Source organism: Nyctibius grandis, chromosome 2 (assembly GCF_013368605.1).
Source record: "Nyctibius grandis isolate bNycGra1 chromosome 2, bNycGra1.pri, whole genome shotgun sequence".
NCBI lineage: Eukaryota > Metazoa > Chordata > Aves > Nyctibiiformes > Nyctibiidae > Nyctibius > Nyctibius grandis.
Genome location: NC_090659.1, coordinates 20,227,750 through 20,245,107, shown reverse-complemented (window position 1 = coordinate 20,245,107; position 17,358 = coordinate 20,227,750). Strand labels below are relative to the sequence as shown.

Genomic DNA, 17,358 nt, shown 5'->3' with positions numbered 1-17,358 from the left:
GACACCTCCCATTTGGAAATAAAGTCCTTACAAAAATACCAGTGTATGCATGATAGGTCGTGAACAAAATGAATCCAAGCACAACAAAGAGGAATTTTACTCTTAGGGGTCTATTGTCTCTCAGGTCCAGACTCAGCAAAACACTTACGCATGTGCTGAAGGGAAACAAGACGTAAGTGCACGCTTAAAGCTGGGTGCTTTGCCAAACAGGGAAAGTTTGCTGGATGTGAGCCTACACGTGTATATTCGTAGAGTTAAATGGATATATAAGCCCTGGCATTCCCCCAGATGACAAGGCTTTTACTTTGGGGTTACCCACTCCGCACCATCAACAAGCACTCTCTTTCTGGTCGCATCCAGTATCGCTGCCACCAAACCTGCGATTGCCCTGGCTTGCCCCAAACACCTTCGTGAGCTACAGCACGCTGCTGCCCTGAATTCAGTCACACAATGTCAAACACAGTTAGGCACGGTACAACTTAATAACTGCTCACCACTGATTGCTTTGCAAACTAGACTCTGCGGGGTAGAAATCAGCTTCCTGAGCTAGAGCCGTGACTTTTTTTCGTCCCCGCTGCAGGTGACAGATCATCCATCTGCGGTCACACAGTCAAGCAGCAGTAGTTAAGTAGTATCAAAGCAGTATAACACAACATTCAGCAGGCTCTATGTTTAATCGTTCGCTTACTGTTCAAACATTTGCAGTCCTTTGTTCAAACAGCAACTTCCAAAGGTACCGAGTGGGTAGATTCTTCTAGAGTGCAATTCACCTCTGCGCAGAAGGCCTGTACATAATTTATTTTCAGGGGCAACATGAATCATGAAGTGGGATGTTAATAGAATCTTCTCTGTTTATAGATATAGACTATTTGTTTTCTAAGTCTTTTCAGTACCACCATGAAGATCTTCAAAGATCTTCTTACTGCATAACTGCTCCTTCCATTCACATCATTACATTTACACTTGCTGAGCAATAGGCACAGAATTCCTTAAGGGGGAAAACCCTGCAGAAAGCCTCCAAAACATACGAACATTGCCTTCTTCATGTAATTTAGAGAGTAGGGTAACTGGAGCACGCACAGCAACCTATGTGGTTTGCCAGTCTTTCAGACTGGAGCACAATGAACAACGAGGTTATTTCATAAACCCAGGAAACTAACCTCAAGTTCCACATGGAGAAATCGAGGGAGATCTCCTCACTAAATTGGGATTCATTTTTCAGTGAGAATTATCAAGGCACAAAGATGCTCCTGTTTGCTTTGACAACCCTCTTACGTGTGAAGGGCAAGCAGTAGTTTCATACCAACAGGGATTTTGCTTCTGCAGACACCTATTGCAGTGAACTCAGACTGAAATACCACATTGGTCCCTTTCCTTCTAAGGCTCATCGAACAATTGCAGGTCTAGTCGGACGACTATCTCTCCTGTTGGGACTTCATGCAGAAGGAGACACTTTGTAACTGGTCCCTTTGAACCCTGATCCTTCTTAATGTCTGCCACACGGATCTCTGTTCTGCCCAAGAAGTCTGAAATGCAAAAGGACAGCATGCTGAGAAATGACACAACTGGTTTACGTTGCAATAAAATGCTAATTTGCAGAAGGAACTAAGCTTCCAGCTACATACAACAAAAGGAGAAAACAAGTCTTCAATCCAACTACATTTTGGCAGTTGAAGAAGGCCAAAGGCTGCCAATCTGCATAGAAGAGGATTTTAGCTGGGCCATATTAGACAGCAGCAGCATTAAAATTAAATGGTCCCATAAGCAGAAAAATCCACTCTGTAATTCACAGCTGCCTTCAGTAGCTTAATTATTTTATGATATGTTAGAAGAAAGGCCAAAGGCCGCTGCACAGTTCAAACTGAGTGTGAAGCCCTCTGGAGATGATACAGCCAAGGAGTGCATCACACTAGCGATGAGGTCAATGGGCCAGCTGGTGCTGGCCAGATGAATGACAGTCCTATCCAAATACTTCCTGAGGATTATGACTGCAAAATACACTCTTCAGTGCTCCTTATGTCTATCCCAGGTTATTAAATAAGAATGGGTTATGAATCTTGGGTTCATTTTTGCCACTGTTATTGCATATTATGGCAACATGAAGACATTTCTCTTCCTCCTGCGTTAATCTATCCATTTGCAAACAGCACCCAGAGTTTCTTAAAGACTTAGCAGAATTGCAAACCACGCTTTAGCTGTTGTCAAGTTGCACAAGAAAGGAAACCCAAAAAACCCAGAGACAGCTTGATTCTTTTTGCACTGATACTAGAGTGACTCTGCTGGGGAGCAAGGGTGAGTAGACTCCCAATATGCAAAGGGGTTCAATGTTGGGGTTGGAACTATATGATCTTTAAAGGTCCCTTCCAACCCAAACCATTATCTGATTCTATGATCTACCTCAGCAGGCATGCACCTCTTCAAAACAGGAGGTTTGAAAATACCCTTGGAAGGGCAGCAGCCCCCTACGTACCATCTGGGGAGAACTGGTCCCTCTCGAACACTGTAATGCAGAGCACGTCCTGCTCGAGGTCTTTGATAAAAAACTGGCAGTTGGAGTTCCACTTCGGGTTGAGGGTGTCCTGTATCGTCTTGGTAATGTGGCACTGAGAGCCCATTGTCACCTCACAGTACGGGTTACTCTTTCCTGGGAAGATGGAAACAAACAGGAAAAAGTAATCACGGTTTTAGGTGTGTGATCTTCCTCCTAAATGTCCTTTTACTCCTATAGCCAGCGGACGGGGAAAGACTGTGGCCTTGCTGCTACTATAATGAACAGGGACACAATTCTGCAAGGCACTGAGCACCTTCCACTCTTTATTTCAGGACTTTGTGGCTTATGATCTCTTATGATATGGCTTATGTGGTGGAAACTAAGTTTGTCTGAAGCAAATGCTTATGTGCGGGACAACTGCATGACTGCTACTGAACTGTACAAAATCACTTCCGTATATTTTAAGTTCATTAAAATGGCTTCATTAAACAAAACCATGTTTTGGACAGAACCTCCTTCAAAGTTAGTCTGACAAATAGGAATGTCTTTTTCATAGAGCATATTATGAAAAACCCAAGGCACTTACCATGGGACCTGCAAGGTTTTAGTTCAATGCCTTCAACAATATTCACCATCAACCTCCCAATGCCTGTTGCTCTTTGCGAGCGAACTGTGGTGAAACAACAGAGGAGAGAGAAAAGTCATTAGCATAGTTTTCTGCCCATGGATGAGCCCCCTGCATCCCGTGCTGTACCTAGGTAGGCCTTTTCCCTCTTCTTCTTTTCAGTCTCTATGTAAAGTTCTGAAGCAGCTTTGATCTTCTGAACCCAGGCAGTCCTTCAGAATGAAAGGAAAAACAGTTGCGAAACACCATTTCCATTTTTCCTCTCTGGAGCACAGCAGACAAAAGTAAAGCTGTCCCTCCTTCCCAGTCGCTTGCAGTCTAAGGCTCTGTCCCACCACAGGCTCTGCTACACTGAAGCTATCTGCCTGGAAGAGATCTTACTGGAAGTCATAGCATCTGTAGAATAATTCAACTGTCCCAAGCTAGCAGATCCCACCATGCAAAGAAAGCTCAAAAGAATCACGAGCAGGAGGGACTTGGTGAGAAACCAAAAGGTACAGATAACAGGTTTGCTTTGACCAAGCCTTTTGCTTTATTGTAATAAACTAACATCTTGCAGGCAGTAGATACAAGATGGCTATGTTGCAGAGGTGGCCACTTTTCTTGATCCCTGAGGTTTCATACCAAAATCCTTCTGAGCCTCCAGACACATGAAGCACAACTCAGGGAGTACACAGGTGACGAATGACCATGGATCTCTATGGGCCCTTCTGGGAAACCATTTCATACTTAAGAGACTGAGTGGAAAGACTGACAGAGAAAAAACATGGAAGAAGGGGTACCAAGGGACCTCAAGGGTTTAAAATAATTGCTGTGACATACGAGGGAGCCTGAGACCTGAGTCAAGGCAAAATGAGAGAATCTAGAAGTTGTGGATCCATTTCTGATCCCAAAATGAAGAGCTGCTGCTCTACAGGGCACTGCAGCGACTTACACTGGCCTGGTTTGGGTCTGAACACTCACCTGTATTCTGCACAGAGAGCTGTTCAAGAAAACAAAACACTTAAGGACAAATCTGGCTTTCAGATCAGTCCTAAGTGGTAAAAGGCAGCTCCAGAAGTATACCAAGCCTTTGATCATAAAGGTCTTTTAAGATTAAATGGGCAAATTAATCACTCATTGATGCTTATGTTTTATTTCTGTTGCTCTTAATGAAAAGCAAATGAATGATGAAAACCTGGAGGTCTCTCACCTCAAATGCTGCATTTCTTTAGTAAGCAATTCTGGCATAAAAGAAAGTCAAAGGCTGTACCCCATATAATTAAAGGCATTTGACTAGAGCGCCCAAATTCGGATAGCAGTTCCTGTGGGTTTTCTCTGTAGTGAATGGACAGAGACAGACACCTCCAGAGGGCGTTCAGCATGTGAAGATCTGGCTGCTTCCTTTGATGGTTCAGCGTAGCATGCCTAAGCATCTCGCTGAAGCTCCTCCAGCTAGGTAGGATGAATGTGGTGCAGAGTTTAGATGTTTCTGACTACCCCTGTGAGTGCTCTGATGCAGAACAGATGATTATTGCTATAGGCTGATTTGCACAACAGATCCTAAGTTGAAAAGGCTGGGTCAATTTTCATCACCAAGGGTCTAACCACAACACTCGTTCATTCTGTGGCATAGAGGGACAGACAGCTTCCCAAACGACAAGCGGGACCTATAAAAGTAAAATCTTTTGCAAGAAAAACTATGTGTATAAATATAACGAGTAACACTGTCAGGCAGGCAGGGAGCAAAGACTTTTTATACTTTTTTATGCATCAGAATTTTTAGGGGCTGTACATTTGCAAGCTGGCATAAGGCTGTGTCTATACTACGGGGTTTTTTTCTGGACTTTCAGCTTTCACTTTTCAACAACAGCTAAGCTTGCCAGAGACAAAAATCACCAGCTGAGGTTTTCCCCTTCCTTTTCATATATTGAGTATCACCATATTCTCAAGAAGAAGAAATTCTCCAGTCTTGTAAGATATACTGCTTGGAGACTGCTACGCACGTGTACATCACATACATTTGCACCAGACTTTTCAAATTCAGTACTAACATGGCCTATGCAGGTAACTTACCTTTCATTAATGCTTTCAGCCCGGAGTGTGTAGACTCTATCAATGTGGGAGATATGGAAGATGGGCTCATCTCCAGAAGGGTCTGTGGGTAATTTTACTAGTACCTCATTTAGAAAAATGGGCTGTAAAACATTAGGCAAAGCACAATATCTGAACAGATGCATTCAACACAGAGCAATTCACAACAGATTTATCTTGTGCCTGCAGTTTCTTTCCCCTTTGGCCTGCCTCCTATCTTTCTTCAGATATGTAATATCTGGAATTTTCTTATTATCAAAGATACAGGTGCCTCCAGAGTCTGGGAACACTTCTCCTTAAGTAAGAAAGTAGCCTCATGAAGGACAGCAACCTCTCCTTTCCCACAAAAAGCAGCAAACCCAACTCTCTCCATCACTTCCTGATACACGTGACCTCTGTTGAAGAGGTTGCTTTAGCAAAACTTCAAAAGCATCTTTTTATATCTCACTAAAGGAAACAACCAGCTTTCTCACCATCAGTCCCTGGAACTCCCAGCATATGGCAAAGCTTTCAAACCTTTTCTATACAAAGGCTATTGCCTGCACATCTAGTATGGGAGCTGCTGCCTGCTATACTCACTGTTAGCACATCACCATCTTAGCCACCATATAAGAGTGGTACTTACAGTTTTGTACATTTTGTATTGCAGATTAGACTTGGGGCTGAAGACCTTGTCTGTGCCAGAAGAGCCAAGAGGTTTTATGATCTGAGTCAGGAGGAGGAAATCGTTGAACAGAAAGCCATACAGTTCCTTGTTACTCTTGGCTTTATAGAGTTTCCCGCTGTGCAGAAACTTGCGTGGTCCCAAGCAGTTTGTAACAGAATTAAATACGAGTTGCTGCGAAAAGTAGAAGAAGAACAACAACGCACTGTATAAAGTAAAACAATCGAGGTTCCCCTGAAAGAGATCAAATATAGTTTTGAGTCCTGACATTGGTGTCACAGGGATGACGAGCAATGGCTCTGCCTTGTGCATGATAAGCAGTGCAAGTCATAGAAACGCTACATGAAAATTAACTTTAAGGCAGCCCATCAGTTGCACGGGGCATGGCCTGGACACTCAGAGAAAAGCCAAAAGCATTCGTGCTTCCTTTCGAGTTTCTCTGCCACGCACATGCATCTCTGTGAGCGGAACTGAGCTGATGATGACTTGTCCTGGATTAGCAGTAGTTATGCAAACGGCCTCTCCAAACGCTGAGCTTTCTTAACAAGGACTGGATTTCTGAATTGTGTTTTAATTTTACTCACTAAAAAATACCAAAGGAATTCCAGATAGCCTGCCTTTGAGTACCCACAACACCTGGAGTTAGAGGACAGCTGCTGACCATTGGCTGGAACTGGCAGAATTTAAGACTCATCTGGAGGTTGTTACCAGATGAATAGAGGCTTGCCCTTCCCTCAAGTGTCATTTTCAGGTTTATTTTCACTAAGTGACGGTACAGCTCCTGCCATCCTAGCTGGCTGGGCAGCTAGATCTGGAGTGGCTCCTTTTACAAATTAGAAACATCTCAGTGGGAAGGTCAGACCACTCCTTGCCACAGATTCAAGGCTGCCATTGGCATTACTGTGTCAGCAAGCAGACAGTTGGTCTTTCAGGCAATATTTTTGGTGTTCTAGGGCTAGACATCATGTACAGAAGATGAAAGCAGCCACCTTCCTCAGGCAGTAGTTATAAGACACCTGAACATGACTTCAACCCTTCTGAAATTGTCATACCTGTCTTTCCCCTGAAACAGTTAGATTTCAGAAGATGAAATGTAATGTTTTCCAGTTTATTATCAACCAGCGCTTATTATTTTTTTATCTATCTTCTAGAACTGAAAACTCAAAGCATACTTTGAAAATAAAGTTGTGATCTGCCTGCCTCTATTATCTTCCAATATCTACCAATAATAGGGAAGCCATCAAAATATCCTCCATCCTTTTGCAGGACATACCAACACAATATTTTCATTATAGTTTCAGTAGAGAAACTTAGCATGTTACCTTAAAAAGTAATATGTAATGGGAGGCAGCGATTCTCTCTGTAAAGTCTGGAGAGAGACTTCATGAGTATTCTTGAGTTTTCAAAACTCAAAATATACACAGTTTTATCACAAAAAATATTTTCTTTGATGAGTTTTAAAGCACTCCAGGATGGTCAGGTATAGCTTCAGGATGAGATACAGCAGTACGATAACCACCGTATTGTAAAGAGCTATGAAACCAGAAAGTTGTGGTTGAAAATTGCAGCACTGAACCTGGCACTAGTCCAGAGGCAGGCAACAAAAGCAGCATTTATCATATAGAAGGCAATAACATGAGCAGCAAAAAAGATTACATGCAGGAGTGAAAGGGAGCCAAAGAAAGATGAAAACAAAGGATTGAAGATTATATGACTTGATTAATTACACTGTTGGTCCCCTGATGCAGTGCCATAAGTGAGCCATGGTTTCTTCCCGACTGGTGGAGAAGTGCGCCCACATTTGCATTATTCTAGACAGCACTTTGTTTACCTCCGACAGGCCTTCACACTGAACATGAGCCTGGATCCACTCCAGCCTATCTGAATTTTCCTTCTCCCGCACTCCTTCATTTACTTGAGAACATAATTCCTCTGCTTTCTCAAGAGCATGCTTCAGGTGACTGTGGTCTGGGTGGTTTTCAGGCGTGTTTTCTATTATCTACAGATAAATAAAATACATTAGCCTTTTCTGTTATCTGCAGTTAAAATGTTATTTATATTGTCAGCCCTACCCTTCTGTTTTATTTCTTTATTTTCATCAGAGCCAGCCAGTATGTTCCAAATTTCTTTTTCTCCTTGACAAATGTGAAAAATAGGAGACAAACTCACAGTCTGTTTGTGAACAGCTGAAACGAATGCCTGCATGCAGAGCCTTTGCATCTGTACATTGCTCACTCCTCTGATGTAAGCATGCAAATTCCAGCCATGTACAGAAATATATCCATGACCAATTAAGGAATCTCTTAAATGCCAACATCCAATTTAAAATTCTTTCCTGTGAAAGTCTTGGGCCAAGTTCAACAGCATTATTCAGGATGGTAAGCGTTAGGCAACACATGAAAGTTAGGAAAGGGTTGTAAGTTATCCAGCAACGTAAGCTGCGCGGTAAGGTAACTTGCAACAGTCTGGCTTTCGGGCTTGCACGCTGAATCACAGAATCAATCAATCAGGTTGGAAGAGACCTCGGGGATCATCAAGACCAACCATTGCAATGTCATTTACCAGACTATGGGGAGGGAATGACACCATGGAAAAAGGCAAAGATAAGCATAAGATTGACCCATTGACCCAGATAACCCCTGTTACCTGAATTTTAAAGTTTTCATTCAATATTTACTGCGTGCTGGTTCTTTGTGTGCAAGTTTCACCTCTGTTTCTAATGGAAATATCAAATTATTTCGCTGAAGCCAAATGAGTTACCACTTTTGCTCTAATGTGATCAAATAATACCCCACGTTCCCCAGATATCTAACAGTGACAAAGCTTGACACAAATAGGGTAACTACCCTGTAATTAAGCTATAAGCAAAGCAGCATCAAAACCATCATCTTTGCAAAAGAACGTACATTTTTAATTATTAGTGGGTATCTTGTTACCCGTTGCATAGGCTTTAGTAGAAAACTTGATAGTGGCATTCCTTTACAGCGAGGATCCATTGCTAACCTCTGAAACATTAGAGAGGTAAAATGGTGTTAGTCAGTTTGTTTAAAACCCTGCAAAATGAGCTCCTCCAAGAAAGAAAAAGGTAAGGTAACAAATGAACACCATGCCTCAGCTACATCTGTTCTTAGATCACAATGTCAGTGCAGTAGAATTCCTTGTATTTTTTACAACATATTCTTCACCTGCCTTGCCTGTACAAGAGAAGGGCCTCTTCTTACTGTCCCAGTACTCACTGTTCCTTACTGTCCCAGCATTTTACAGTAAAACCATTATTAAAGTAAGTATTTTATGGCTCTATAGTTGTTTGAAAAAACATATTCCTTCAATGAAAACATGTACTCCTTCAATGAGTGCTTAAGCTGAAGATTCTTCATTCTAGCCCAACGGAGAGCGCTATTTGAGACTATGTTTTGCAAATTAGCGAAATGATGAGCTAAATTTACAGTGTACAGAATTCATGGTGATTGCTTCTTTTCTTACTTTAACAAACTCCTTGAACTCGGGGACTTCATCTGTTTTCTGCTGGATGAGCGCTGCCCCATTGAGCTGGCAGCTACAGAATCGAATGTAAGGCTGCATGTGTGGCAGCTGAGCCGTCAGTATGTCACCAATCATTTTCACTGGCATCTTCTCTCCAGACATCTTCTTACGCACACGCAAAGCCCTAAACATGAAAAGGTCATGAGTATTTTGTAAGTAGACCACTAAAGAATGATTCCTCGTTTCCAAAATAAATGGTTTGATTCTTATTGATTATTGAAATAGAGGGACCCCTGAATAATAAATAGGTCAGCCAATAGATTTAGTGCATATTGTAAGAATACAATAATCAAGATTGCACCCTTAGCCCACAACATTCTTCCCTCTTGTGGTCACTGAACTGTTATTTGACATTAACTTAATGCAATGTCAGATCAGACACAATATAAAAAGGAATGTAATTTTCTTATTTATTAGTTTATAAAGAATGAGGGATAAAAACCTTTACCACTACTTTAAGCTTAAAGCTACTCCTAGTTTTTAGCCTGGTTTACTAAGGAAAGGAGGTTTATTGTCATTGAGCTGCCTGCGTTTGTCCTATCGCTGTCATAACTTTCCAACATGTGGCCATTTTCAAATACATTTTACAAAAAAGGAGGTATCTCCAAGTTATGGACTTGATGATCTTAAGGGTCTTTTACAACCTAAATGATTATAAAATCCCTATAAGTTTCAATGAAAATGAGCAACTCAGTAGGAAAAAAAGGAACTTTATTAATCCTCTTGCTTATGAAGATGTAGGTTTAACTCAATCCTTACTCAATTTCTCTGGCAATGACCAGATAAGCCACCTGAGTGCACATGCCTTCAAACCATCCACAGCATTTACTGTGTCTTGCTGAAGCAGTAGGGATGGGTGAGAAGGATGCAAGCAGGAAGATTGGATCCATCAGAGGCCACAGAGAATGAAGGGAGAAATAAGGGTACTTGCACTGCGTGGAGTTTCATGGGAGAGAGTTGGGGTTGCAGCACTTGGAGACTTTGGAAGGAAGGGTGCAGGGTACACTGGACACAAATCCATAGGAAACCAGGCTTTGTTGACGCTGCTTCTCACAAAACAGCTCGTTCAGGTTACAATAACTAAAGGAATACATCAGCTAACTCACACTAAGGGAGGCCGGGGTTGTTGTGCCTTGTTTTGCACTCACAGATAACAGGACTGGAACTGGGTGTGGGCTGTGACAGAGACAGAGGAAATACAAGTCTACGACAGGACCGTGGGGAGCCTTGGCAGGCACTGCTCTTCAGGAGAGGTAGGCCTTGCCTTCTGGAGCGCATGTACACCAAGAGCAAAGGAAGTGCAAATACTTACTCAGCAAAGAACTGCTGGATTTTTCTCAACAACAACAATAATTCATAGCAAACATTGTTAATATTTTGCTTTTTCCAACAAGGAAAAACGCACGGCCCTTTTGGTTACTACTTGCATAAGTGGCAAATATTTTCATGCAGCTAAAAGGAGAAGCGGGGGGAGAGGCCCATGATTTTGTTATTGCTAAGTATGAGGGGAAAAAAAAAAATCAACAACTCACTTCAGTAGTTTTATATTGCACATAATCAGCTCCTTCCAATTAACAAAAATCATAGCAACTTCTTTTTCTGTTAGCAGCTCAGATTCCATTAGTGGTTTCTGGAAGATCTATAGATTCAGAAAATGAAGCAATTTAGAAAGTACATGTTAAGTATAATCAAAGTGACTAAGACTGACGATGCTCACTTCCTTAGTCTGGAGGTGAGAGAACTTCACATCAGAGTAGCACTTGACACTCAGTGGAAAAGACTTCAAACATGCGCTGTGCCCTAGAGATCCACAGTGTTCCCTGATAATATGTTTGAGAGTGGCGTATAGCTTTAAAAGAGAATACTCTAAATTTGTGTTGGTGGTGTTAATTATGACCAGGATAATCTCTTTGAAACTTGGGAATTTTAGTCAGAGGTCTCCTGCAAAATATCTTAGGATTACTTTGATAATACAACTTAAAATACATTTTACTTTGGACTCTTTTAGGGAAGTTCTGATTTATCTCATAGTGTCTCAGGTTTGCAAACCTTGACCTCTTTTTCAAAAAAGGGCTTTCCCTCTCTGTCAAAAGAATTGTCCACATCAGTTGTCTGTACGAATTCCCTTTTTTTCCCCACATAAGAGATGCACTTTGTAACATTTAAAGAAAATCACAGTAAGTGATAACCGAGTGCCATTGTGACTGTGGAAACCAGCACATAAAGCGCTTCAAGCTTTAAGAACTTACACATGAGAAATAAACATGCAAAACCGGTTTACTAGAATGGTACTTTAAATATCAGTGTTTTGGTGACGGTAACACACGGGCTTAGCATTAGTTGCACCCACACCCATACATGCATGCATATATATCTAAATATATCTATAGATATAGATACAGAGAGATATATATGAAAATTTAATACAGATCATCCCTAGTAAGTCAAACATGGCAGCGATATAAAATGAGTTTGCACAGTGAAATTATTAATCCAACTTACTTTAAACAGATGGGTGATTAAAACCTGCTCCTAAAGCTGCTGTGCCTTCTTACCTCTGTGACCAACTGCAGATCATTTACATAGTTCTCTTCCGTGACAATGAGCTCGTGGATGTATCCCTGCCTTTTTCTTTCAGTAGGCGTCAACATATCCAGAAGATGCAGGTCTGCACACCCTGGAAAACACAAAAGGTTCCTAGATTTTACTTATGGTCATTTGCGAATTGATTCAGATCTGTAGTAGTTCAAATAATGCTTAATGAGCAGTAACTACTGCCTGTTCACTTAATCACTATTCACATGTAATGACACAACGCTGACAATGCTTCATCTCTTCATGACTCAAAACGTTGTATTTAACACCTTTTTTCTTTTTAAAAAAAATCACGTCCATTTCTAAGTGATAACCTTTCTTTGGTGGCAAAGCTTGAAAGTCCTCCTCACCGCTACCTGCCCATTGTGATTTCCAGCCTCACACTGAAGTTCACTGTCCCCTTTAGTTGTGTCATTCATCTGGAGCCACACTGTAAAACAAATCCTCAAATGGATGGCTGTTAATAAAAAAGGGGGCAAAGACTTCCTCTGGTATTACTGACAAAGAAAATGTAGAGCTATCCCAGAAGGGAACAGAATTAGGAAAGAGTGCTACAGTGACCTTAATGCTCTGATGGACACTTTGGAATTTCAGCTTATTTATATTCTAAATTCAAGGTTAGCCTCTATCCTTCTAGTCAAAGTAAGCATCCTAATCAAGAAGGTCCTTCAGACCTCATTTACTTCTTCACACTTCAATTAAAAACTGTTTCTAAATTTTTGAAGGGCTTGAGCCAGAACACATGAAGGTCAGTGGAGATCACTCCACAGATTTCACTAATTTATAGGCCAAGCCAAAGGTGTTTATTATTGTACTCCTTTATCTTTAAAAGCATGTAAAAAAGTTTGTAACTAAAAACTCATCTTCCATCAGTTTTGTCCTTTCATTTTTGCAAACAACCTCGCTTGTGTTTATCCTGTGTACATGCTAGAATTTTTGTACGAATTCTAGAATCTCAAATTTTATTTTCTATTCTGAATTAGAACAGAACATTTAATTACATTTTTTTCTGTAAGCCAGTATTTTTCATCTAAGCTTAATTAAATTCTTCTGAAACTGGCAAGCAGGATGTTTTCTTCCAATTTCACTTTTAAAACTATTTTTATTATTTTTCTGCATCAAATAAAATGCATTTCAAAAAGCAGAGGTGATTTCAAACATGTTGAAAACATTTTGCTTTAAAAATGCACTATTTACAACTATTTCTACACAATCAGAAGTCTTCACTTTAATTCTTTCTCCCACCCCTCAGCAAAGTACAGCCAAATTCAGTGTATGCCCCACTCAAACAAACTTCCCTTATGGCAAAGTTCTGACTGAAAAATATTCAAGGGGATCTTCACTTCATGGGGTTTAAAATGGTCAAGGCTTTTTTTTACATTGTTCACCAGCATCAACAATGACCCCAACCTACTGAGATCTGACAGGAATGTTTTTTAGATCAGACGTTCGCATATGCTTTCACAAAGTGAACCACTACTGCTCCTAATCACATCACACCCCAGACAACTCCTTCAGTTCTTTGCATATAAAGTTAATACTTAGGTAGTATTTACCCCATTTTTAGCTTCCTGAATGTAACAACTCAGGAGCTGATTCTGCACTATGCCACTAGCAAGGTCCACTTGTATCACCATTAAGTTTTTCATGGACTGTCTTCAACTGATGATTCAACTAATAACTAATATGTGCTCCTGAAAAGGTAATGATAGATTTGACTTAAAAATTTAAAAAGAAAAAAAAAAAAGAAAAAGAAAAATAGATACAGACAGTCAAGGTAGTTTCCTCTATGATTAAGCAGCTGAGAACAGATCAGATTGGAAGCATAAGCATACCGGTAATGCTCATTTGAGATACAGTACATTGCAGTCCTTTAGAAGATGCAATTGAAACTTCGCATGAAATAAAAAGTAGGTTTCGAGAATTACCAATTTTATGCCAAAATAATCAAAGCACTAGGCACATTTCGAAAGCCAGAAGTTTCATTTCTGTTTAATAAGTGGCTGCTTTCAGAGCATTTTCTTTGTTATCATGTAAATCAGAGGTCTAATAAACAGAACTAGTTCTCCCCATGCACTGTCAGCTTCATTAGAAGTGAACAAAGTGTTTAATTCTTTTTCTCTAGAAACTTGGGAAGTTTACCGTTCAAAGATGCTGATGGCCTTGGTGTGAAGTGTGGTTTCCAACCACCAACCTTTTAGAGGAAGCATTTAAGATCTGAATCACAGTTTTACTGGCTAGCTTGACAGCCAGCCAACTAGGATGTAAATGGGCTACTCTGAACTTCAACAAATTGAACAGGCTACTTTTGAACACTAAATATTTGGGAAAATAGCCTGCTTCAATCTAAGCAGAACATGCAGGAGATACTTTTCTGATAATGGATTTTCTTCATGAGGTACACAAGTACAAAGACTTTTCTTGTCTTTGTGTTAAAAACACCAAAGAACTGGGTTCCTTTCCAAGTGGAAATGTCAGGCCATAGGGCTCTAGCTAGTTTTTCATGGATGCCAAAGTACTGTGCAAAGTACTTTTATGAACATCTAAATTCCACTTGCAGCTGTAATAATATCATTAATGAATTCAATTCACTAAAAGAGCCTCCTGCTAGGGGCTAGGAAGTGCCCTTGATATCAGGCATGTCCACTGACAGATGGGAAAGCTCTGCTGTGGACAAATTGCAGGACCTTACCTCTGTATAGAACTGGTTAATGTTTCTAACTTTAAGCACACAGATAGTCCCTCGTGAATATAGCCATTCAGGTACTTAAAATTAGGCACTGGCATTTCCTTCCAGTTATTGAGTACCCCATTATTTTACATTTTCTCTCTTGCTCTGAGAGAGTAGTGTTGGATCCCATCTGGAATTTGAATCCCTAGCTACAATCTAGTAAACTCAGAAAAAAACGGGGAAATTACAATAGCTAACTCTGCATGTTCACAGCACAGTGAATACGTAAATTACTGCCTTTTTTAATTGCATAACCGGTAGGACCCCAAGCAGAGGCATTCACACACACTCGCCAGACTGGTTACTCTGGACTTCCAGAACCAACATACAAATACTGTAACTAGAAATCTGTACATTGACCTCCTATCACCGTAGGACCTGTAGGACTAAGGGATTCTAGAAATGTAAAAAAACCGATTTAAAATATCATTGTAAAAAGGAAATGTGTTGTTCCTTTTCCTTGCAAAGGTGGCGCTGAATATATGGGTCTTATAAGCTAACCTCTAAGCTTGAAAGCAATGTGCAAGAGATGTTGCATCTTCAGAGGGAAGGTTCTGCTGTGGAACATGTTGATCTATGTACAGGGGCACAACCTCTAATTTCTTCTAATTCAGGCAGGTTTTCTAAACACTGTAACTGCCAGATTTCACTGTAAACCTCAGGCTGGCCCAGTCCACGATGACAAGATCACAGTAGACAGGAATCTGTTTTATTATAGGGAATGAGAAGCAGTAAAAAATTACATCACAGTTCTCCAAATCCTTAAGCAGGGGGCAACAGCACACCATGATAGCATACCTTCACTCAGACAAATTACAGCATTTCACCATTCAGTCTTCTTATCAACTAGCTTCAGATGCAACCACCAATTTCCTGTAAATATGTTGTGGGATGGACCCTCCACTGAGAAACTATCTCAGGCTTTTGCTGAGGACAGCGCAGAGGCTGGTGATCAAACAGATCTTTCCATCTCAAGCTTCTGTGATGCAAAATCCCATTTCACAGCTATTTTCAACAATTTCAGCATGTTTAGAATTTCTCAACTGGACTAGTATGTCCATTTATTGTTAGAGCAGAGCGTTTCCCTCTGGGACAGATGGAAGTAGGATCTAGAAACAAATCTGGAAAGTCCCACTTGCAAAATATTAAGCATTACTTTGTTTTTGCCAAGAACAGCCACCACCAACACATGTGCCTCCTCCTCATGTTCACACCAGTCAGCTATTATCAGGTGGAGGGATTGCCACTGCCAATCCAAACAGGCCAAGCAACAGACTCCAGGATCTTTGGTAACAATTTCAATTTTCTTTTTTTTTTTTTTTAAATTCTAGAGCATGCCCGAGTGTTAAAGGCAAGGTTCATAGTCCTCAACAACATACACTTGTGATACACTACCACCATCTTCATTTTGCAATATCAAAATCTTTCTTCAATGTTTTAGCTTAATACCTTATTTTCTATGAAAAAAAAAAGTTTTACTTTTCAACCAAGGGAAGGAGGGGAAGACAATAGGTGAGACAGCTGGGCATGAAACCTACTAAACCCTTTCAGAAAAAAAAGAGAATGTGTCTACCACTCCCTTTTCAGAGTCTGCTTGGGGAGAATAAAATCCTACGTGTGAGTGCATAGATGCATTTAAAAATATAAATTGGCAGAGTTAACTGATTCCTGGACTGGTTTATCTCACATCAGGTAACTTTAAATCTCACCTCTGAATTATGACCCAGGACCTATCTTGCGCCCCTGGCCACTTACTGTACAGTAACAGCAAATCAGTCAAGAGCATCAGCCACAGAGCCAAGCTGAAGGAACGGCACAGTCCAATTTCACAGTGTCTTCCACAAAAATAAAGATGCTGTATAAGTATTACACTTGGAGTCAGAAATGTTGTAACTAAATGTAGTATTCTAAAAGTTAAAATACAATATTTTATTATTTTTTTCACTTTCTTGGGCAGACCTCCAGACATTATCTTTCCTGGCTTCACGTCTTCCCTCCTAAAAAAAGAACTGAAGCGAAAGAATCAAACCAGATTGATTTTAACGCTCATTTGGATCCAGAATTACTCCAACATATGAAACAATTCAGCAGAGAAAACTGCACTTGGCAGAGATGAGTGTGACAGAGAAAACATGAATCCGGTTTCAGCCATCTGGGCTGGGGCACAGAAAACCTTTATTTGTGACACTGATTTGAGCCCAGTTCAGACTCGCACTCTGCTGACACCGGCACCAGGTCACAGCTGTACACTGGTGGGTATCAGCTGAGCTGGCAGCATCAGATCAGCGCTAAGCGCTCTGTGGGTGAAAGCGGGTACCTAGACAGACCAAACGCAGAAGCTGGGAAGTGAATGGCATACATGCACTTCTTGCTGCTGGGGCCAGCTGCTGCCCGAGGGGTCGGACTCAAAAAGGTAGGTAGGGCACGAGGAAACAACTGAGAAATTGTGCTAGAAAATGGAGACAGCTCCTGTGATCAAGGAGCACCACGAGGCCACAGGGAATCCAACACCTTCTAAAAGCTCTGTGCTCGCTTGCTGTAGGACAGCTGCCTTGAATATAAACATCTTTCCACCTTTAGACACTAACAGCTACCTTTTCCATGAAATGCTTAATTAAAACTTTTCCACAAGATTA

At 40.8% G+C, this 17,358-nt stretch overlaps 1 protein-coding gene across 1 annotated transcript in view; it reads right to left on the bottom strand.

The window, feature by feature from the left end:
• ITSN1 (intersectin 1) overlaps positions 1-17,358 on the bottom strand; it is a 150,784-nt gene that overhangs the window by 6,869 nt on the left and 126,557 nt on the right. The window contains exons 29-39 of the mRNA XM_068425074.1: positions 11,952-12,073; positions 10,929-11,035; positions 9,337-9,520; positions 8,760-8,858; positions 7,685-7,852; positions 5,815-6,027; positions 5,172-5,293; positions 3,246-3,328; positions 3,078-3,161; positions 2,471-2,644; positions 495-1,526 (exon numbers count right to left, since the gene is read on the bottom strand). Of these exons, the coding sequence (XP_068281175.1) occupies positions 1,378-1,526; positions 2,471-2,644; positions 3,078-3,161; positions 3,246-3,328; positions 5,172-5,293; positions 5,815-6,027; positions 7,685-7,852; positions 8,760-8,858; positions 9,337-9,520; positions 10,929-11,035; positions 11,952-12,073 (1,505 nt within the window). The 3' untranslated portion in view covers positions 495-1,377. The remainder of the gene's footprint in view (positions 1-494; positions 1,527-2,470; positions 2,645-3,077; positions 3,162-3,245; positions 3,329-5,171; positions 5,294-5,814; positions 6,028-7,684; positions 7,853-8,759; positions 8,859-9,336; positions 9,521-10,928; positions 11,036-11,951; positions 12,074-17,358) is intronic.